This window comes from Chiloscyllium plagiosum, chromosome 35, assembly GCF_004010195.1.
Source record: "Chiloscyllium plagiosum isolate BGI_BamShark_2017 chromosome 35, ASM401019v2, whole genome shotgun sequence".
In the NCBI taxonomy this organism is placed as follows: Eukaryota; Metazoa; Chordata; class Chondrichthyes; order Orectolobiformes; family Hemiscylliidae; genus Chiloscyllium; species Chiloscyllium plagiosum.
Window position 1 is genome coordinate 39008343 of NC_057744.1, and position 24480 is coordinate 39032822.

A 24480-nucleotide genomic window follows, 5' to 3' on the forward strand; every position below is an offset into this window, starting at 1 on the left:
TATCAAGTCGGCACTCCAATGAGTAAAGCTCCAGCTCTGTCAAGCTTTCTTCATAGGACCTGCCCTCCAGCCCAGGCAGCATCCAGGTAAATTCCTCCGCACTCTCTCTAAAGCTTCCACGTCCTTCCCATAATGAGGCAACCAGAACCGGAAATAATATTCCAAGTGTGGTCTAAACAGGGCTCTATAGAACTGCAGCTTAACCTCACGGCTCTTAAACTAATTCCCCTGCTAATGAAAGCCAACACACCATATGCTGCCTTAACAACCCTATTCACTTGGCTGGCAACTTTGAGGCATCTACAGATATGGACCCCAAGATCCCTCTGATCCTCCACACTGCCAAGAATTCTGCCTTTAACGCTGTAATCCGCATTCGAGTTCAACCTTCCAAAATGAATCACTTTGCACTTTTCCAGGTTCAGCTCCATCTGTCACTCTCAGCCCAGTTCTGCATCCTGTCAATGTCCAGTGGCAACCTACGACAGCCCTCCAAACTATTCACAACTCCTCCAACCTTCACGTCATTGGCAAACTTACTAACCTACCCTTCCACTTCCTCAACCAAGTCACTCATAAAATTCACAAAGAGCAGAGGGACCGCAACAGATTCCTGCGGACCACCATTGATCACTGAGCTCCATCTACTACCACCTTCTTGTCTTCTATGGGCCAGCCAATTCTGTATCCAGACAGTCATATCTCCCTGTATCCCATGCCTCCTTTCTGAATGAGCCTACCGTGGGGAACCTTATCAAATGCCTTGCTAAAATCCAAATACGCCACATTCACTACTCTACCTTCTTTAATGTGTTTTGTCACATCCTCAAAGAATTGTTGCTTTATTAAAATTCTGGAATTACCTCCATAATGGCATTGTGGGCCTGCCTGCATCATGTGGACTGCAGCTCTTCATCAGCTCACGCTCGAAACGTTGACTCTCCTGCTCCTCGGATGCTGCCTGACTGGCTGTGCTTTTCCAGCACCACATTCTTCAACTCTGATCTCCAGTATCTGCTGTCCCCATTTTCTCTGAGCAGATACATAACCAAATTTCAGGAAAGTGTTAGGGGAATTCAACTTCCCCTACATTAACTGGGATAATCATTATGTGAAAGCTTTGAAGAGAATGGAATTCTTAAAATCCAACCTTTTTAGTACATGGAAAAGAGGGTGTGATTCTGGCCTTAAGTTTAGGTAATGAAGCTGGACAAGTGACTGAACTATCAGTAGGGGAGCATTCTGTATACAGTGATCATGACTCCATGAGATTCAAGATTATTGTGGAAAAAAGGATGAGCCTGAAATTGAAGTTCTAAACTGGACGAAAGCTGATTTCATTAAGATAAAATAAGGTTTGGTCAGAGTGGAATGGGAGCAGTTACTTTCATGTGTGTCTGTCTCAGAATACTGGGATACTTTAAAGAAGGAAATATGGAGAGTACAGTTCCAATATGTTCCAAAAAAGAAAAAGAATGGGAGCATGAAATCCTGGATATCAAGGGCCATACAGCATTGGATAAGAGAAAATGGAGGCATATAGTAGCCATCATGGGCTTAAAATAATAGAACCTCCAGAGGAAGAGAATGTGCACGAGGGAAATTAAATGGAGATTAGGAGAGCTATAAGGGGTTATAAAAGGATACTGGCAGATAAAATAAAGGAACATTCTAAGTTGTTTTACAGATATATTAAGGGGTAAAAAGGGCCCATAAAGGACCACAATGATAATACGTGTGTGGAGCCAGAGGATATGTGGATAGAAATCAGGGTGAAGATCGATGATATAATTGAAGAAATTAGCATAGATGGAGAGGAGGTGGTGAGTGGTCTGGCAGGTTTAAAGTAAAAATCTTCAAGGCCAGATGAAATGTATCCCAGGTTGTCGATTTATGAAAGGGAGGGAATAGCTGGGGCATAGAACTTAGAACATTACAGCGCAGTACAGGTCCTTCGGCCCTCAATGTTGCGCCGACCTGTCATACCAATCTGAAGCCCATCTAACCTATACTATTCCGTGTACGTCCATATGCTTGTCTTTTTTTTTAAAGATTTTTATTAGAAATTTAACATTTTTACAAGTTTACAAAAATAAATAAAACTCTCAAATACAAACATTGATATGCAATTAAATCAAATATACAATCGCCAAAATTTAACAAAAGAAAAAATACCGAAAAAGAAAAGAAACCTCAACTGTCTACTAATCTAACCTACAACTAACCAGAGTGTATAGTTAAGTCTCTTACATACTCGGAATGTGTTGACATCAAATGTAATAAAACCCGTATTCGTGCGGGATTCCTCTCCTAAGGGGCCCCGGACCAGCCAGGTTTGTAATCTCAATTAAATAAAAGCCCTTGTTAGGATAGTCGAAATATCTGTATTTGTGTAATTCAAGAAGAGCTGCCATATTTTATAAAATAATTCGGTCTTTCGGTGCACCATATTTGTAAGGAAGTCAAGGGGAATACATTCCATAATTAATCTGTGCCAATTTGAAAGTCCAGAGGGGCCCTCGTTGCACAGAAAGAGAGAATAGAAAATAATCTCTTCCCGTACATGTCCAGGGAGGGAAAGTTCGAAAAGCCCAAAAGGAGAGATACAGGGTCCACTTTAATTTCCGTTCCTAAAATTTCTGTCAGGGTACTTGCTACTTTAGTCCAATATCTACGGATCTTATGACAGGTCCATAGGCAATGTACAAGAATGCCCACCTCTATTTTACATTTGGGACACATTGGAGATGCTCCTGCCTTAAATTTTGCCAATCGAACCGGTGCTATATGGGCCCTATGAAGTATCTTCAGCTGGATAGCCTGGGTTCTGTTACAGATAGTAATTCTTCTAGCGTTTTCCCCAAATATCATTCCATGTTTCTATACAGATTTCTAGTCCCAAATCCTGATCCCATGTTTTAAGCAGATTATCCATATCTCCCGATACTTCATCATGTAGTAAATGATAAATAGTACTGACGGAAGATACCCCCATTGGCCGTAGGACACTATATTCTCTATCTGATTTATAAAGACTATCTAATAACGTAGACTTCTTCTGTATATAGTCTCGAATTTGGAAGTATCGAAATTACCATTGGGTAATCCGAATTTCTGACGCAGCTGTTCAAAAGACTTCAGGACCCCATCTTTAAATAGGTCCTCTAAACATGAGATACCCCTGGATCTCCAGAGTTTAAAAGTGGCATCTGTAAACCCCGGTTGGAATCCCCATGCTCCCGCTATCGGTGCATAGGGGGATGTTTTATGTTAATTACCCTCATTTTGCCGCATTATATTCCAAGCCTTAATTGTGTTTAATATTATAGGGTTTTTACAGTGATCTGTAATGATTTTCCTCTTGTCTGAAAATAAAAGGTGAATAAGTGGGTATTTTACTTGAGAGGCCTCGATGTCCAGCCAGATTGATTGCGGGTCAGACAAGACGGCACGGTGGCACAGTGGTTAGCACTGCTGCCTCACAGCGCCAGAGACCCAGGTTCAATTCCCGACTCAGGCGACTGACTGTGTGGAGTTTGCACGTTCTCCCCGTGTCTGCGTGAGTTTCCTCCGGGTGCTCCGGTTTCCTCCCACTGTCCAAAGATGTGCAGGTCAGGTGAATTGGCCATGCTAAATTGCCCGTAGTGTTAGGTAAGGGGTAAATGTAGGGGTATGGGTGGGTTGCGCTTCGGCGGGGCGGTGTGGACCTGTTGGGCCGAAGGGCCTGTTTCCACACTGTAAGAAATCTAATCTAATCAATCAGCTATGTAACTTAATAGGGAACTTAACTGATATTTCCTAAAATCTGGGAAGTCCAATCCTTCCCTTGCCTGTGGAAGCTGTTGCTTCTTCAGCTTAATGAGGGGCCGCCTATGATTCCAGATAAAGGAACCTAGCCAGCCATATAATTTACGTAGAGCCAGCCTCGGCAGCATCACCGGAAGCATTCTCATAGGGTATAGGAGACGGGGCAGGACATTCATTTTAATTAGTGCTATTCTACCCAACCAGGAAATTGGAAGGTCTCCCCATCGCTGGAGGTCCTGCCTTATCCTTTCCAGTAAATGCACAAAATTAGCCTTAAACAACTAACCAAATACTGGGGTAATAAAAATGCCTAAATATAAGAAGCCCTCCAGGGATCAATGAAAGGGAAAAAGGGATCCATCCACTAAGTGGGGTATCATAGCAAGGCCACCCATTGGAATAGCCTCCGATTTTGAAAAATTAATTTTGTAGCCTGAGAATGCGCTAAATGTATTAATAACTTGAGAATGCGCTAAATGTATTAATAACTTGGATTAGGCGAGGTACAGACATCAGAGGATTACTGATGAATAGAAGAACATCATCTGCATAAAGGGTAATTTTATGTTTACCTGTACCAATCCTCGGAGCTGTTATATTAGGATCGGCTCGTATAGCTTCTGCTAGTGGTTCAATTATTAGCGTAAATACCAATAGTGAGAGAGGACATCCCTGACGGCAGCCCCTACCCACACTGAAGCTATCCGAACCTAATCCATTGGTAACCACAACTGCTTTGGGATCACTATACAATGTTGAGATCCATTTGGTAAACACCTGTCCAACACCAAACCTCTCCAATGTGTAAAACAAATATGACCATTCGACCCTATCAAATGCCTTTTCTGCGTCTAATGAAACTGCTACTCCTGGTATCTTTCCCTGATGACAGGCTTGAATCATATTCAAAACCCTTCTAATATTATTGGATGATCTACGGCCCTTAATAAACCCCGTCTGATCCTCCTTTATAATCTGTGGCAATACCCTTTCTAGCCTCCATGCTAACGTTTTAGAAAGGATTTTAAAATCTAGATTTAGCAAGGATATTGGTCTGTATGATGTACAATCTTCTGGGTCTTTTCCTTTTTTAAGGTTAAGAGAGATATTTGCCTCTTTCAGTGAAGGCGGGAGACAGCCCTGACTATGTCAGACAGCCCTGACATAGTTATACATGTCCATAAGTGGACCAGCCAATATTTCTGTAAATTCTTTATAGAATTCAGCTTGAAAACCATCTGGGCCTGGTGCCTTACCGCTCTGAAGTTGCCTAATTGCATCAAGTATTTCTTGGACTGTTAGAGGAGCATTTAGGACCGATACCTGTTCCGGAGTTAGGCCCGGAAAGGTCAAATTTTTAAAATGACTGCATTCTCCTAGTCCTATCTTCACAATCCTGTGATTTATATAACTCAGAATAAAATTCTCTAAAGATCGCATTAATGAGTCAAAATACCCGTACTTTCCTTGATAGACGTAATAGTCTGAGGGGCCTTTTTTTTCTTTGCGAGAAATGCTAAGTATCTATCCGGTTTGTCGCCATATTCATATAACCTTTGTTTTGCAAATAATATTTCCCTCTTAGCCGTTTGAGTAAGCGTAGTGTTTAGAGCTGTCCTAAGGGCCGTAATCCTTTGCAATTTAATAATAGAAGGTCTATCTTTGTATGCTGTTTCAGCTGCTTTTAAGCGAGCTTCAAGCAGATGCTGTTGTTCTCTCTTCAATTTTTTCTGGGTCACTGAGTAGGAGATGATCAAACCTCACATGTAAGCTTTGATGGTCTCCCACATCATTGACGGGTTGCTAGCCGTACCTGAATTAATTTCTAAAAAAGTTTTAAATTCTTGAGAGAAGTACTTTACAAATTTACTACCTTTCATTAGGAAGGGGTCCATACGCCAATGCTGAGGGGATGTCCCATTGTCCCTCGCCTTGATTTCCATATATACAGCAGCGTGGTCGGAAATTGCTATACTACCTATTTTACAGGATGATATGGAATTTTAAAAAATCGAGGGGGCAAAAAACATATCAATTCTGGTATGACATTTATGTGGATTGGAGTAGAAAGAAAAATCTCTGCCCTGTGGATGAAGACATCTCCATACATCTACTAATCCTAATTCTTTGTTCAGATCCACCAATTGTCTCGATCTGGGAGCTACACCTGCAGTACTCTTGGGAATCCTATCTATTTCCAGATCCATAATAAATTAAAATCTCCCCCTATAATTGTATGACGGGCACCAAAAGCCATCAATTTTGAAAATGCTTCCATTATAAATTTAAAGGGGTGTGCCGGGGGGCAGTACAAATTTAAAATCCCATATTCCTCTCCATTTATAAGGGCTTTAATCAAAATATATCGTCTAGATTCGTCTTTTATCTGCTTTAGGATTTTGAAAGGGAAATTCTTCCGAACAAGAATAACAACTCCCCTGCTTTTTGAGCTAAAAGAAGAAAAAAAGGCCTGATCAAATCCACCCTGTCGTAATTTCAAGTGTTCTTTATCCGCCAGGTGTGTCTCCTGTAGGAGAGCTATATCAACTCTTTCTTTCTTAAGATTTGATAATAATTTCTTCCTTTTGACTGGCGAATTACTCCCCTTGACATTCCAGGTGCACCACTTAACCGACTGATCAACCATAATCATCCGGGCAAATCCGGGACTCCTCGGGAGGGGAAACCCTATCCAGAACATCCCGAGCATAGAGCATATAAAATTTACAAAAATAAAGGCTCTCTAATACACTCACAACAGTATAATAATAAATTATTTCTAAATAAAAAAAAACTTATTTAAGTGGAGATTTTCCCCCTTGTTCCCAGGGGGTGTCACTTCCTTTCCAAAAGTCCATCATATCCTCTCCCAACCAATGCCCCACCCTTGACCCAGGCGCTCCTCAATAAAATGAGGAGAATTCAGATATAGTACAAAGCTAGAGTTAACAGTGAGCACCCTACCCCGACCCATACTAACACCTGGATATATTTGGTAATGTTAATACCATATATAAACATATAACTATAAAATTACAACCTCAACAAATAATAATTAAATATAATAATACAAAATAACAAGGGAGAAACAACTTGTTTCTCTGTCCTAAAGACAGAGGTAAAATAGAATAAGGTAACCACCTCCCCCCACCAACATTAACCAAACCTCCCAGCTTTTATATATATATACACACACACACACACACACACACACACACACACACACACACACACACACAAAGTTTGGGTGAAGATTTGTAGCTCGGGTGCTCGTTGTTGTGGTTCTGTTCGCCGAGCTGGAAATCTTTGTTGCAAACGTTTCGTCCCCTGTCTAGGTGACATCCTCAGTGCTTGGGAGCCTCCTGTGAAGCGCTTCTGTGGTGTTTCCTCCGGCATTTATAGTGGCCTGTCCCTGCCGCTTCCAGTTGTCAATTTCAGCTGTCCGAAAATGTGGCCAATCAGTGATCCTACATTTGCCAAAGGATTGCACATCCAATTTTTCCTGTTTGTCCTATATAGTGTTTTGTGCAGACCTTGCATTGGATTTTGTACACTACATTAGTTTTGCTCTTGCTGGGTATCGGGTCCTTCGTTCTGGTGAGTTGTTGTCTGAGGGTGGCTGTTGGTTTGTGTGCTGTTATAAGTCCTAGTGGTCGCAGTAGTCTGGCTGTCAGTTCTGAAATGCTCCTGATGTATGGTAGTGTGGCTAGTCCTTTGGGTTGCGGCATGTCCTCGTTCCGTTGTCTTTCTCTTAGGCATCTGTTGATGAAATTGCGCGGGTATCCGTTTTTGGCGAATACCTTGTACAGGTGTTCCTCTTTCTCTTTTTGCAGTTCTGGTGTGCTGCAGTGTGTTGTGGCCCGTTTGAACAGTGTCTTGATACAACTTCGTTTGTGTGTGTTGGGGTAGTTGCTTTCATAGTTCAGGACTTGGTCTGTGTGTGTGGCTTTCCTGTGTACCTTTGTGGTGAATTCTCCGTTCGGTGTTCTCTGTATTCCAGAACTGGGGAAAAGTCCTGGAATAACATGAACTTGGATCCGTTATAGATCATAGCTTGGGGCTCTTTTCCAAGATTTCTGGAAGCTTCTAGGAGTATCTGCCTCTCCCTATAGCTCTGCAGCCGGAACAGGACCGGGTGTGGGCGCTGGTTCGAGCCGGGCCTGTGTATTGCGACCCGGTAGGCCCATTCCACCCTTACCTGGCCTGATCCAGCTTCCAAATTTAAAAGCTGTGGCAGCCACTGTTCGAGGAATGCTGTAAGCTGGCCTTCCTCTTCCCGTTCAGGAAGGCCCAGCAAACGAATATTTTTTCGACAACCTCGATTATCGAGGTCGTCAGTGTGATTCTCTAAGGTCCGGACTCGCTGTTCGAGAGTCCGGACCTGATCTACGGCCATTTGCGCTGTAGTTTCGGAGGTCGCGGCCTTTAACTCCGCCCCTCCAACTCGGCGCTCGATTTCCCGGATGTCTCGGTTGTGCTTCTGCAGCGTGGCCTAGAGTGAGTCCCATCGATTTCGGGATTCTTCAGTAAAAGCATCGATCTTCGCATCCAGTTTGGAGATCATTTCCACAAGGCTTGTCACTGTAGGTAAGTCCCTCGGGGCGGCTGCGGATGCCTCAGCTGCAGCTGGAGAGGGTGGGGGAGGAGTTCCTGCTTGCTGAGAGCTGCGGGCTCCCTTCCCTTTGGTCATTTTTACTAAATATTAGATTGTTTAAATTTAATACTAAGCAACTAATTAAATTAAACAGCTATTATAAATGATTTAGTGAGTGTGGTGGGGGTGGGTGACCCACTTTACCCAAGTCTTGGGAGGAGCACTATAGAGTCAGACTTGCTGGGTCGCCGCAATCTTGGATCTAATGGCGACTTAAATGTACTTAAATGTGGCGAATCTACTACCGTTGCAGGCAAAGCATTCCATACCCTTACTACTCTGAGTAAAGAAACTACCTCTGACATCTGTCCTATAATCCATCACCCCTCAATTTAAAGCTATGCCTGCTCATGCTCACCGTCATCATTCTTGGAAAAAGGCTCTCCCTATCCACCCTATCTAACCCTCTGATTATCTTATATGTCTCTATTAAGTTACCTCTCAACCTTCTTCTCTCTAACGAAAACAGCCTCAAGCCACTCAGCCTTTCCTCGTAAGACCTTCCCTCCATACCAGGCAACATCCTCGTAAATCTCCTCTGCACCCTTTCCAAAACTTCCACATCCTCCTTATAATGCGGTGACCAGAACTGCACACAATACTCCAAGTGCGGCTGCACCAGAGTTTTGCACAGCTGCAGCATAACCTCATGGTTCTGGAACTCGATCCCTCTATTAATAAAAGCTAAAACACTGTATGCCTTCTTAACAACCCTGTCAACCTGGGTGGCAACTTTCAAGGATTTGTGTACATGGACACCGAGATCTCTCAGCTCATCTACACTACCAAGAATCTTACCATTAGCCCAGTACTTTGCCTTCTGGTTACTCCGACCAAAGTGAATCACCTCTCACTTGTCCGCATTAAACTCCATTTGCCACACCTCAGCCCAGCTCTGCAGCTTATCTAAGTCCCTCTGTAACCTACAACATCCTTCGTCACTATCTACAACTCCACCGACCTTAGTGTCGTCTGCAAATGTACTAACCCACCCTTCTACGCCCTCATCCAGGTTGTTTATAAAGATGACGAACAGCAGTGGATCCAATATCGACCCTTGCGGTCCACCACTAGTAACTGGACTCCAGGATGAACATTTCCCATCAATCACCACCCTCTGTCTTCTCTCAGCAAGCCAATTACTGATCCAAACTGCTATATCTCCCACAATCCCATTCCTCCACATTTTGTACAATAACCTACTGTGGGGAACCTTATCGAACGCCTTGCTGAAATCCATATACACCATGTCAACTGGTTTACACTCATCTACCTGTTTGGTCACCTTCTCGAAGAACTCAATAAGGTTTGTGAGGCATGACCTACTCTTCACAAAACCGTGCTGATTATCCCTAATCAAATTATTCTTTTCTAGATGATTATAAATTCTAGCTCTTATAACCTTTTCCAACACTTTACCAATAATTGAAGTAAGGCTCACTGGTCTACAATTACCAGGGTTGTCTCTGTTCCCCTTCTTGAACAGGGGAACCACATTTGCTATCCTCCAGTCTTCTGGCACTATTCCTGTAGACAATGACGATTTAAAGATCAATACCAAAGGCTCGGCAATCTCCTCCCTGGCTTTCCAGAGGATCCTAGGATAATCCTATCTAGCCCAGGGAACTTATCTATTTTCACACTCTGCAGGATTTCTAATACCTCTTCCTTCTGAACCTCAATCACACCCCCAGTCTAGTAGCCTGTATATCAGTATTCTCCTCGACCACATTGTCGTTTTCTAGAGTGAATACTGTCGAAAAATATTCATTTAGTGCCTCCCCTATCTCCTCTGACTCCACACACAACATCCCACTACTATCCTTGATTGGCCCTAATCTTACTCTCGTCATTCATTTATTGCTTAAATACCTATAGAAAGCCTTCGGGTTTATCCTGATCCTATCCGCCAACAACTTCTCATGTCTCCTCCTGGCTCTTCTGAGCTCTCTTTTTAGATCTTCCCTGGCTACCTTGTAACCCTCAAGCGCCCTAACTGAGCCTTCACATCGCATCCTAAGAAAAGCCGTCTTCTTCCTCTTGACCAGAGATTCCACTTCCTTCGTAAACCACCGCTCCCCCGCTCCACAGCTTCCTCCCTGCCTGACAGGTATATACATATCTAGGACACACAGGAGCTTTTCCTTGAATAAGCTCCACATTTCTAATGTGCCCATCCCCTGCCGTTTCGTTCCCCATCCTATGCTTCCTAAATCTTGCCTAATCGCATCATAATTGCCTTTCCCCCAGCTGTAACTCTTGCCCAGTGGTATACACCAATCCCTTTCTATCACTAAAGTAAACTTAACAGAATTGTGATCGCTATCGCCAAAGTGCTCACCTACTTCCAAGTCTAAAACCTGGCTGGGCTCATTACCCAGTACCAAATCTAATGTGGCTTCGCCCCTTGTTGGCCTGTCTACATACTGTGTCAGGAAGCCCTCTTGCACACACTGGACAAAAACTGACCCATCTATAGTACTCAAACTATATTTGGAATATTTGGAAAGTTGAAGTCCACCGTGACAACTACCCTGTCTCTCTCTCTCCTGTCGAGAATCATCTTTGCTATCCTTTCCTCTACATCTCTGGAACTATTCAGAGGCCTATAGAAAACTCCAAACAGGGTGACCTCTCCTTTCCTGTTTTTAACCTCAGCCCATACTATCTCAATTGACGAGTCCCCAAACATCCTTTCTGCAACTGTAATACTGTCCTTGACCAACAATGCCACACCTCCTCCTCTTGTACCATCTTCTCTGTTCTTTCTGAAACATCTAAATCCTGGAACCTGCACCAATCTTTCCTGCCCCTGCTCCAACCATGTCTCCGAAATGGCCACAACATCGAAGTCTCAGGTACCAACCCATGCTGCAAGTTCACTCACCTTATTCCGGATGCTCCTGGTGTTGAAGTAGACACACTTCAAACCAACGTCTTGCTTGCCATCTTGTGTCCCTGAAACTTGATTTCGGACCTCCCTACTCTCCACCTTTTCTATACTCGAACTACAATTTTGGTTCCCATCCCCCTACTGGATTAGTTTAAACCCACCCCAATAGCCTTAGCGAATCTCCCCCCCCCCAGGATATTGGTAGCCCTCTGGTTCAGATGAAGACCATCCTGCTTGTAGAGGTCCCACCTACCCCAGAAAGAGCCTCAATTATCAAGAATCCAAAACCCTCCCTCCTGCACCATCCCTGTAGCCACATGTTCAACTCCTCTCTCTCCCTATTCCTCGCCTCGTTAGCATGTGGTGCAGGCAACAAACCAAAGTTTTTCGAATTCTCTATTGGAAACTATTGGAAGCAATTCTGAGGGACAGCATTAAACTTCAAATGGAGCAACAGGGATTAGCCAGGAGTAGTCAGTATGGTTTTATTAAGGGGAGGTCAGGTCTGACCAACATTTGAATTTTGAAGAGGTGACCAGGTGTGTAATGGGAGCACTGCTTTTAATGCCTTCTTGGACTTCAGCAAGGATTTTGATAGAATCTCACATGTAGACAAATAGCAAAAGTAAGAGGCTAGAGGATTCGGCAAAATCTGGCAAATTAGCTTCACAGTTGGCTGAGTGACAGGACGTACATGATGATGGTTGAGGGGTGTTTTCCGATGTGAAGTCTGTATGTAGTGGGATCCCATGGGTCAGTGTTGTGGCCCTTGCTATTTGTGCTTTGCATAACTGACTTAGATTTAAATGTAGGAAGGTTGGCCAGTAAGTTCACACGTAACACACAAAAATTGATGGAATAGTAAATAGTGAGAAGAATATATTTAGATTAGAGGTCTGGGGACTGGTCATATGGGCTTATCAGTAGCAAATAGAATTCATTTCAGATAAACATGAGGTGATGCATTTAGGAAGAACAAACATGGCAAGGGAATACATGATGGATAGTAGTATTATGGGAAGCACCAAAGGGACCTTGGTGTGCATGAAGAAGAATCCCTTAAGGTCTCAAGATGGTTGGAGAAAGTGGTTAAGAAGTCATAAGGGGATATTTGCCATTATTAGTAAAGATACCATAGAGTTTAAGAGGAGGGAGGTTAGGCTGGAACTGTATAAAATGTTGGTTAGGCCATAGCTAGAGGTATTGTGTGCAGTTCTGGAGTCCAGATTGTAGGAGGGGTGTGGTTGCACTGGAGAGGATGCAGAGGAGATTTATCAAGAAGTTATCTGGGCTGGAGAGTTTCTTTCATGAAAAGACATTGAATAGATCAGAGTTCTTTTCTTCAGAACAGAGGAGATTGAGAGGGGACATGATTGAGATTTGTTAAATTATGAGTAGTATTTGTTAAATTATGAGGGTAGACAGGAAGAAGTTTTTTCCTTATGGAGGGAATAATAATTAGTGGCATAGATTTAAGCTAAGGGTCAGAAGGGTTGAAAGGAGATGTGAGATAAAGGCATTCTGACCCAAAAGGTGGTGGGATTTGAAATTCATCACCTGTAAGGGTAGTAGAGGCAGAAACCATCATATATGTGCTGGCATTCTTAAACATTTAAGGCTATGGACCAAGTGTTTGAAAATGGAATTAGAATATTTAGATGTTTGTTTTTGAGCATCAGATACGCAATGGACCAAAGGCCTTTATCTGTGCAATAGTTCTCTATCACTCAAATAGAATATGCACAGTATTCCAAATGTGGTCTCATCTGTATCCTGTATAATTGAAGTATTCAGTCAGTGTTTCTGTTACAAACTCTGCTTTTGATGTTTCTCTCTTGTCCTGTCAATCCCAGAGTGTCTGTGTTTTTACAAATGTTTATCAGCTACCCCGTTGACCAAAAAAGGTGTTTTGTTTCCGATAGAGTGTGGAAAAATTCTGGAAGGATCTGGGAACTTTTCTTCCCCATACTACCCTGCCTATTATCCACCTCGAGCAGACTGTACCTGGACCTTAAAGGTAAGAAAATACCATTTGGTTTGTTCTGTCACATGTTCTTCCTATTGAGATGCATTACTTCACACTTCACTATTACATTTTAGTGATTGTGAACATTTTGCCAGGCAGTTATCTTTTAGCCCTTTGACCATTGTTTCCTAATTTTTTTTGGTTTTGTCATCTACAGTATCTACAATACTGAAACAGCTCTCGTCAAAGTCTCAAATTTCATCCTATGTGATCGTAAGAGAGAGTGACTTTGCTACCTGGGCCTTCTTGACCTGATTGGAGCCTTTGATTGGGTTGATGAAAACATCATCTAGGGACTCTGCTTTGTCATCCAGCTATGTCAGACTGCTCTCACTTGTTCCATTCTTATCTATTCTGATCCCATTTCTTATCTACAAAAACATAGACACTCTGGGATTGACAGGACAAAAGAGAAACAAGTGGGCGGCACAGTGTTTAGCACTGCTGCCTCACAGCGCCAGAGACCCGAGTTCAATTCCCGTCTCAGGCGACTGACTGTGTGGAGTTTGCACATTCTCCCCGTGTCTGCGTGGGTTTTCTCCGGATGCTCCGGTTCCTCCCACAGTCCAAAAATGTGCAGGTTAGGTGAATTGGCCATGCTAAATTGCCCGTAGTGTTAGGTGAAGGGGTAAATGTAGGGGAATGGATCTGGGTGGGTTGCACTTCGGCGAGTCTGTGTGGACTTGTTGGTCCAAAGGACCTGTTTCCACACTAAGTAATCTAAACTTCATATTAACTTAATGGTACTGAAACTAAGTGTGCTTTTATGCAGACAATGCACAGCTTCACCTTCTCACGCACGACTGTTGAAGAGACCTAAACCGTCAGACTGCCTGACTGAGCAGAAATTTACTCCCAACTAAATATCAGGAAGATGAGACCTATTGTTTTTGATGGTGGCTCCTTGCTCTGTTGCCTTTGTACGGGATCCATATCTTTCCCTGACCGCAGTCTGAGACTAAACCAGTCCATTTGATCTTTGGGTTCACTATCACTGAAGTCACCTGTTTCCAGATCCGCAATGTTGTCAGACCTTGCTCCTTTCTCAGCTTATTTCCTGCTGAAATCCTCTTTTGTGAATTTGTCATCTCTCGACTTAACTATTCTAATGCACTTGTGGTCCAACTTCTGCCCTCCTTAAAACCTACCTTTTTGACCGAGCTTTTCTAATATCACCTGAGGCCCAGGTCATATTTTGTTTCATAATTACTGCTTGTGAGATGTTTAATTATATAAATGGTGGTATAAACACAAATTGTATTAAAGGTCTCCTCACCATTGACTGCAACCTGACAGGCTTTTAGTTGTTAAATTTATCCCTGTAATATGTTTCAAATGGGATGTGTAACAACTGTTATCCTCCAGTCTTCTGGCTCCACTCATGTCTTATTTTAATTCTTTGACAAACTACAACCATCATTGGCATTTATTACCCATCACCAAAAGTTCAAGGTTGTGGACAGGCTGTTATTCAAACAGGTTGCTGTGTCCTCTTGTTGAGCTGCAATCATCTAGGCAAGTGGAGAATATCCCATCATAGTCCTAACTCCTAACATGCAGATGGTGAACAAGGTTTGGGGAGTCAGGAGGGAAGTTCCACAGGATACTAAATGGAACAGACTTTGAACAGAGCTAACAACTCAGGACTGGGTTTTCCATGAGGTGCAGTGGATAATCAGTGGCAGCAGAATCATACTCCAACAGAACCTGCCACCTCATGGCCCTCCACTCTACCACGGGGCAGCACAGTGACTGCTCTTAGCACTGCTGCCTCACAACGCCAGCAACCTGGGTTCAATTCCACCCTCTGGCAACTGTGCAAACTCTACATAGACATTCTCCCTGTGTGTCTGGTCTGGTTTCCTCCCACAGTCCAAAGATGCGCAGGTTAGGTGGGTGAATGATCAGTGCTCAGTAAAGGTCATCGAATTTGGTGTGTGTTGCACCATTTGAACTTTTCTTCCACCAGTGCCTCCTCGGTGTTTACATTTTCATTCGTGACTCCCATCCACCCGGCGAAGACCCCCTTCCCCAACCTCCAACATACTTGTAGACACCCTTCTTACCCTCCCTCAACCTTTTTATCTTGAACTGCTGTTGTGACATTGACCGTCTCAACCTGTCTACCCATCTCATCCACACCAACCTCTCACACTCGCAATGCGCAGCCCTCCACTCCCTCTGCTCCAACCCCAACCTTGCCATCAAACCAGTGGATGGGGACGGGGACAGTGTGGCGGCGGGGGGGGGGTGTTCAGCGGTAGTGTGGCATACTGAACTCTACCTCACCAAAGCTAGATGCCAAATTGCTGACACCTCCACCTATTGTGCCCCCTCAACCACAACCCCACCCTTCACAAAACCATCATCTCCCAAACTGTCCACAGCCTCATCACATCAGGGGATCTCCCATCCACAGCCTTCAATCCTGTACCACCTGATTCTATCTCTTACCCAAAATCCACAAACCTGATTGACCTATTGTCTCCACCTGCTCCTGTCCCACTGAACCCATCTCCTCATATCTCGACTCCGCCCTGTTCTCCTTGTCCAGGAACTCCCCACGTACATTCAGGACATCACTCATGCCCTCCACTTCCTCCATGACTTTTGATTGCCTGGCTCCCAACACCTCATCTTCACCGTGGACATCCAGTCCCTGTACATGTCCATCCTCCTGGTGGAGGCCCACATGGACTCCGTTTCTTCCTACCGACCTAACCATGCCCCCTCCACTGACACACTCACTCGATTGGCGGAACTGGTCCTCACCCTCATCAACATCTCCTTCAAATCCTCTCACTTCCATCAGACCAAAGGGTAGCTATGGGTACCCGCATGGGCCCCAGCTATGCCTGCCTCTTCGTAGGGTAAGTGGAACTGTACATCTTCTGTAGCTACACCAGCACCTTTTACTCTGCTACATCGATGACTGTATTGGTGCCACCTCGTGCTCCCATGCGGAGGTTGAATGGTTCATCAACACTTTTCATTCTGACCTCAAGTTCACATGGATCATCTCTGACAACTCCCTCCCCTTCCTGGACCTCTGTCTCCAATTCTAGCAACCAACTCAACACTGGCAACAATTTCAAACCCGGTAGAAGTGGGTACTGCAGACGCTGGAGATTAGATTCCTGATGAAGAGCTTTTGCCTAAAATGTCTATTTTCCTGCTCCTCGGGTGCTGCTTGACCTGGTGTGCTTTTCCAGCACCACTCTAATCTTAACTCTATTTCAAACCCATTGACTCTCAGAGCTATCTTGACTACACCTCCTCCCAACCAACCCCCCTGATTAAAAACATGATCCCTTGCTCCCAATTCCCCCACCTCCACTATATCTATCCCAGGAGGAACAATTCCAATCCAGAACATCCCAAATATCCTCCTATTTCAGGGACTACAATCTCCCCTCCCACATGATCAATAATGCCCTCCAGTGCATCTCCTCCACTTCCCGCACCTCTGCCCTCGAACCCCACCCCTCCCTCCGCAACAAGGATAGAACCTCCCTGCTCCTCATCTTCCACCCCACTAATCTCCGGACAAACCTCTGCATTTCCATCACCTACAGTCAGATCCCACCCCAAAAAATATATTTCCCTCCCCATCCCTACCTACGTCCCACAGAAAGCATTCCTTCCACGACTCCCTTGTTCGGTCAATAACCCTCACCAACCCACCCTCCACACCAGTACCTGTCTTTGCCACCGCATGAGGTGTAAAACCTGCACCCTCACCTCCGTCCATGGCCCCAGAGGATCTTTTCACATCTGGTAAAGATTTTCCTGCACATCCACCCACCTCATCCACTTGATGTGGTCCCCTCTACATGGGAAATAGGGTGCTATTGCATGGAGCTTTTCAGGGAATATCTCTGGGACACACACACACCAAACAACCCTATCGCCCTGTAGCTAACCACTTCAACTTCCCCTTCCACTCCAGGAGAAAGTGAGGACTGCAGACCAGAGTCGAGTGTGTGTTGCTGGAAAGCACAGCAGGTCAGGCAGAATCCGAGGAGCAGGAGAATCGACGATTCGGGCATAAGCCCTTTCCTCCCCTCCCACTCCCCCAACAATATGCAAGTCCTGGGCTGCCTCCACCATCAAATCAAATCCATCAATGAAGGAAGAACTTCATCTTCCGCCTTTGGATCCTTCAAGCACGTGGCATCAACATTGGCTTCACCAGTTTCTAATTCTTTCCTCCACCAACTCATCTCAGATCCAACCCTCCAACTTAGCACTACCCTGTTGACTTGTCCTACCTCTTCTTCCCACAGACCTATCAGAATTACCCCCCACCTGTATCCACTTATCATCTATCAGAAATTCCTGATAAAAGGCTTATGCCCGAACGTCGATTCTCCAGCTCCCAGATGCTGCCTGACCTTTTGTGCTTTTCCAGCACCACACATTTTGACTCTTCAGAGAGTGACCCTGGTTCCACACTCAACTGCCATCAGGAACATCCTTCCTGCTTCTGCTGTCTAGTCCTGTTTGAGTTTTATAAGGTTCTGAGATCCCCCTCATACTTCTGACCTCCGGTGAATATTATCCTCACTGTTTCAAAACTTCATCACGTGTCAGTGCTGCCATCCCAGGAATCAGACTGATACACCTTGCTGTACTCCCTCAGCAGCAAGAACATCCTTCCCCAGATGAGACCCGAACTGTACACGTGTGGTCTCACCAAGCCCCTGTATAATTGCAGCAAGAAATCCCTGCTCCTATACTTCAGCTTGCTTGCTAAGAAGGCCAATATAATATTTCCTGCCTTCTCCACCTGTTGTACTTGCAAGCTTGCTTTCAGCGACAGGTGAACAAGGACATCCAGGTCTCATTGCACATACCCCATCTCAAGTTATAGTCATTTAGATAATCTGGCTTCCTGTTTCTGTTGCCAAAAACACATCTCACGTGTTTTAAAAAAAACAAGATTCCCTTGTCTAGTCACAGCACATATATGCCATTCTCTCATCAATGGGAATCACAGGATAATGATAGTGGGGGATTTGATGATGGAAGTGTCAAAAAAGGTCAAGAGGCGATGGTAGATTTTCTCCTCCTCTGGGGTTCGGTGTAATGATGTTGTCTATTACTAGTGTTGTCTCCATCTTTTCATCTGTGAAAGTGTGTTGAGTGTGGACCATTTTTCTCTTCAGGTGTCTCCTTCCATGCGGGTAAAAGTGGAGTTCAAGATGTTTCTTCTTCAAGAGCCAGTGAATGGAGTCTGCAACGATTATGTGGAAATAAATGACCAGAAGTGAGTTATTCAAACTGAGAGGCCATAGATATAGGAACAGGAGTAAGCTGTTCAGCCCCATGAGACTCTGCAATTCTGTCAGATCATGGCTAATCTGACATTCCTTGCATTCATTTTTCCTGTCCTTTCCCACAACCCTTGATTCCCCTATAGATTATGAATCTATCTCAGCCTTAAATAAACTCAGGCACTCTGCCCCCACATCTCTCTGTGGCAAGGTGTTCCAAAGAGATGCAACCCACTGAGAGAAGAAATTCCTCCTCGCATTTACCCAGACTTAAATTGGCACCTTTTTATTCAGAGACTGTGCCCTTTGGTCTTAGATTCCCATGACAGGAAGCATCCTCTCAGGATTTATCCTATCAGGTGCCTTAATAATCCTACATGTTTCATTAAGACATTCTTCTAAACTCCTGTGAGTAGAGTCTCAACATTTATTCATACAGCAAGAAAACAGACACTTCAGTCCAACCAGTACATGCTGAACATAATCCCAAACCAAACTGGTCCCACCTGCCTGCTCCTGGCTCATATCCATCCAAATCCTTCTTATTCATGTAGTTTTCTCATTTTCTTTAAAATGTCATGATTGTATCTACATCCACCTTCATGTTCCAAGTGAACCTCGCTCTGTAAAAATTTCTGCCATCATGTCTTTTTACATCTTTCTCTTCTCGCATTAATAATTTGCCCCAAGTCTTGAAATCTACCCATTCCAGGGAAGTGACTACAATGAACTCTATTTATACCCCTCATTATTTCATGAACTACTACGACTTCGCCTCTCAATCTCCTACACTCCAGTCAAAGAAATCCCAGCCTATCCGGCCTTTATTTATAACTCAAACTGGTAACATTCTGATAAATCTCTTTAGAGCCCCCTTCAGCTTACAAAATTCCTTCCTATAACTAGGCGATCAGAAGAGGCCTCACGAATGTCATGTACAACCTCAACATGATTTCCCAATTCCTATAGTCAAAAGACTAAACAATGAAGGCAAGCGTGCCAAATGCCTTTTCAACCACCCTGTCTGTATGTGACACAAACTTCAAACAGATATGTACCTGCGCCCCTCGGTCCCTCTATTCTACAACCCATTACTCAAGGCCCTATCATTACCTCGCAATACCATGCATTTATCCAGATTGAATTCCATCTGTCATTTATCAGTTGATTTACCCATTTGATAAAGTTCTTTTTGTAATATTAGAAAACATTCATTGTCTACTATGCCACTAATTTTGGTGTCAATCACAAACTTACTAACCAGGTCTTCTATGTTCTCATCCAAATCATTTATATAAATGACAAACAAAAGAGGACCCAGAACCGATCCCTGTGGACCTCCAGTCTGAAAAGTAGCTCTCCAGTACCACGCTGTCTCCTGCCATTAAGCCAATTATGTATCCAATTGGCAAGCTCGCCCTGAATTCTATATGACCTAACTTTATTAAAGTCATTGACTTTACTAATTAGTCAACCATGCAGAACCTTGTCAAAGTAAACAACATCTACTGCTCTGCCTCATCAATCTTTTTGATAGCTTCTTCAAAAAATCTCCAAGTTTGTGAATCGATTTTCCTCTCACAAAACCATGCTGGCTATCCCAAATTAATTTTTGCCTCTCTAAATGTTCAAAAATCCTATCTTCTTCAATTACCTCAAACAATTTAACCACAACTAAAGTTGGGCTCCCAGGTCTAGTTCTCCAGTTTGTCTTTACAACCTTTCTTCAACAAACGTACAACATTAGCCACCCTCCCATCATCAGACACCTCACCCATATTTGTAGATAATGCAAATATTTCTGCAAGAGATCTTTCAATTTCCTTCCTTATTTCCTACAACATTCTGGGATAAATTAGCGATTTATCTAAGACCTCTCGAATAGACCTTATCTATTCTCCAGGACCTCCTGAACTTCCTCTTCTGTAATGTTAATTGTTTTAAAACATCACTTTTTTTCTCTACATTCTCCAGACTCCATTTCTTTTTCCACAGTAAAAACAGATACAAAATTTTCATTTAATATCTCTCCCAACTCCTGGCATTTAGCACAAAGAAACCTCCTTGATCTTTAAAGTGCCCTACCCTCTCTAGTTACCTTCTTACACTTAATATATTTGCAGAATATCTTTGGAGTATCCTTAACCTTATCTGCCAATGCTATTTCACATCCCCTCTTTGCCTTCTTGACCTCTTAATCTATATGAACACTGCAGGGGCATTCTGAAGAGATTTAATTGAACCAAGTTGTCTATGTCTAAAATAAGATTCTCTTTTTAAATTCTTGACCAGGACCTCACTATCTTTATTCATCCATTGTTCCTTAATCTAACCAGCCTTACTCTTCACTCTAACAGAAACATAATGCCTCTGAACTCCTGTCACCACATGTTTGAAAGCCTCCCACTTGTCAGACATCCCTTTCCTGCAAACAATTACTCCAATCAACTTTTGCAAGTTCTTGTCTTATATCGTTAAAATTTGCCTTACTCCAGTTAAAAGCTTTAACCTTTATTGGAAGGCTTATCTTTTTCCACAACCATTTTGAAGCTAATAGAATTGTGATTGAGGAGGCTTGGTGGTCTCCTACTTTTATTTCAGTCACCTGCCCTGCCCTATTGTCCAAAAATGGTCTAGTTTTGCTCCTTCTCTTGTAGGAGCATCCACATATTGATAAAGAGACTTTTCTTGAACACATTAGACAAATTCTTCACTATGGTAGCCCAAATCAATGTTTGGAAAGTTAAAATTCCCCCATTATTACAATTTTATTATGCTTACATATATCTGCGATCTCCCTACATCTCTGTTTCTCAATTTCTCTCTTACTATTGGGGGCCCTATAGTAAATCTCATCAAGGTGATCTTTCCTTTCTTATTTCCAATTTGTACTCATATATTTTTACAGGATGCTTTTTCAGAAACATCTTCCCTAGTTACAACAATAATATATTCTTTAATCAAAAAGCACCCCCCCCATCTTTCTTGCCAACTATCTTGCCTCCTTTCTCATCCTTTCTATAGCTTCTAAAACCCAGAACATTGAGCTGCCAGTTTCTGTAATAGCTAGCTGTCCCAATTCCATGTTCCTAACGTGCCCTGAGTTCATCAATTTTACCTGTAAGACTCCTTACATTGAAATAAATGCAATTTAGCTCTTCAAAGTTACTTAAAACTCTGAGTCTCTCATTTTCCTTTTCTAACTGACATGCTCTCTTCATGTTCAGAACCTTCCCCATCAATCTTTCGGTTTACCTTGCTACTTAGAGTTCCTCCACACCCCCTCTGCAGCAGTATAAAGTCTCCCTTAATGGAACTTAGCATATCTGCTAAGATATCGGTCCCTTTCCAGTTCAGGTTAGACCCATCTGTTTTAAAAAGGTCTTTTCTAACCCAAAACACATTCCAATTGTCCAAAAACCTGAATCCCTGAACAACACATCACCCCTTCAGCCATTGATTTATCTCCTTTTATGTTTAGCCTTTACTCAAGACAGTCCCTCAATACCATGGATCATTCTAGTGAACCTTCTCTGAATTGTCACTCTCAATACTTTAGACGTGATCTCACAGTTGCAGCAAGACAGCCGTACCCTTAAACTCCAACCCACTTAAAGTAAGGGCCAACATTCCATTAGCCTTCCTGATTACCTGCTGCATCTGTGTTTCATGCAGAACTACTCAAAGCTGTTTCTGTTGCAGCTTTTTGCAGTTTTTCTCCATCTCATTATTTGGCAGGTTTCCCTATAATCTGCAAACTTATTTTCTGTATTTCCAATGCTGCAGGTTATTAATGAAAATCCAGAAAAGTATCAGGTCTAAGACCAATCCAAGGAAGACACCATCAATAACTTAAGGTTAACGGATGTAGTTGAATTTAAAGTTAAGTTTTGTTTGTGAGAGTGGAGCCAATTTTTAGTTGCCCTATCAATCTTTGCACAGATACCAGAAGGTTCTGTCTTGTGAAGAAGAAACCAAGTGAAAGTTAACTTTACAAAGGCATTCTGAGTACCCTGGTGATGATGTTTACTGGACTTCCCTCATGCAACTTCTCCAAAAAAAAAAATATTTTGTTCATGTTTGTTAGACGTGACCTTTCCTTTTTGCGGAATCCCAGTAGCCTGATTTTAATTCTGAACAAGAAGGTTTGAGTAGGTTCATGCGCATATTCTGAATTTCTAATGAATCTTTCCCTTTCCAATTGAATATTAAGTGCATCCTTCTTCCCTCCTTACTTATTTCCAATAATGACAATCAGGTTGATAGGCCTGTATTCTTTGTCTCTGCTTTGTCCCCTTGTTGGAAAATAGGAACAAGGCGAAACCAGCTTCCAGTCTCAGGAAACTATATTTGTCTCAATTGATTTAAGATGATATGTGATAAAAGCTCACAGGACACCTGTCTCAAATGCTTCATTGCCCTTGGTGAATATCATCTGGGCACACAACCAATTAATTTTGATCTTCCCTCACCTATCTGAGGTGACATTGCAATAATATTTTAATATTAATACAAGTCAGATGCTTCTTCTACAGTTAAAGAATTGTCTAAAGGAGTTTGGTTTGAAATAGCCAGTTAGCAGCTTTCCTCAGCTCCTTTTCTCAGTTTTTTTTATTAAATGCAAGACATTACTAACAAAAAAATCCATCAGAATGTGCAAATTGCATGGACTCCCCAACTTGCAAATGTCTGACTTGTGATCACTTGTACTTCTGAACATGATCCCATAATTTTAAAGATGTGATCTATGAATGTTTCTTGTACTTATTTTCTATTGTTCTGTGTATGTGTTCCAACTTGTGAACTAAGAACAAAGAAAATTACAGTACAGGAACAGGTCCTTTGGCCCTCCAAGCCTGTGCCGATCCAAATCCTCTAGCTAACCCTGTTGCCTATTTTATAAAGATCGGAATGCTGCTCTGAAAGCTAGTGCTTCCAAATATACCTGTTGGCCTATAACCTAGTGTGCAAGTTTTAACTTTGTCCACTCTAGTCCAACATTGGCACCTCCACATCACGAACTTGATAGACTGAATGGCCATCTCCTGTAATATAATAACTGACTACATCAAAGACTTGCTCAAATATTGATTGTGAGATTGTCATGTAAGCTTTTGATATGTTTCGACCTGAGTAGGTAAGAATATTGCACAAAGAGGTGTAGGTTTGCTCGTTGATATCCAGACGTTTCATTACCTGGCTAGGTAACATCATCACTGGCGACCTACAAGTGAAGTGAAGCTGTTGTCTCCTGCTTTCTATTTATATTTTTGACCTGGATGGGGTTCCTGGGGTTTGTGGTGATGTCATTTCCTGTTCGTTTTCTGAGGGGTTGATAGATGGTATCTAGATCTATGTGTTTGTTTATGGCGTTGTGGTTGGAGTGCCAGGCCTCTAGGAATTCTCTGGCATGTCTTTGCTTAGCCTGTCCCAGGATAGATGTGTTGTCCCAGTCGAAATAGTGTTTTTTTTCATCCGTGTGTAGGGCTACGAGGGAGAGAGGGTTGTGTCTTTTTGTGGCTAGCTGGTGTTCGTGTATCCTGGTGGCTAACTTTCTTCCTGTTAACTACACCAGCAACCATCCCAACACACACAAACGAAGCTGTATCAGAACACTATTCCAATGAGCCACTAAACACTGCAGCATAGACGAACTTCGGAAACAGAGGAGAACCACCTATACAATGTATTCGAGAAGAACAGATACTCAAAAAATACAGTCCGCAGATTCCTCAAGAAAAACCACGACAAGCAGACCAAACACAGCCAGAAACCCTAACCACCCTACCATACATCAAAGAAGTCTCAGAAATGACAGCCAGAC

The 24480-nt window shown here is 43.0% G+C and overlaps 1 protein-coding gene across 1 annotated transcript in view; it reads left to right on the top strand.

The window, feature by feature from the left end:
- Positions 1-24480, top strand: part of LOC122540761 (suppressor of tumorigenicity 14 protein-like) — a 121133-nt gene that overhangs the window by 59773 nt on the left and 36880 nt on the right. The window contains exons 9-10 of the mRNA XM_043676959.1: positions 13277-13371; positions 18549-18649. Coding sequence (XP_043532894.1) covers positions 13277-13371; positions 18549-18649 — 196 coding nt within the window. The remainder of the gene's footprint in view (positions 1-13276; positions 13372-18548; positions 18650-24480) is intronic.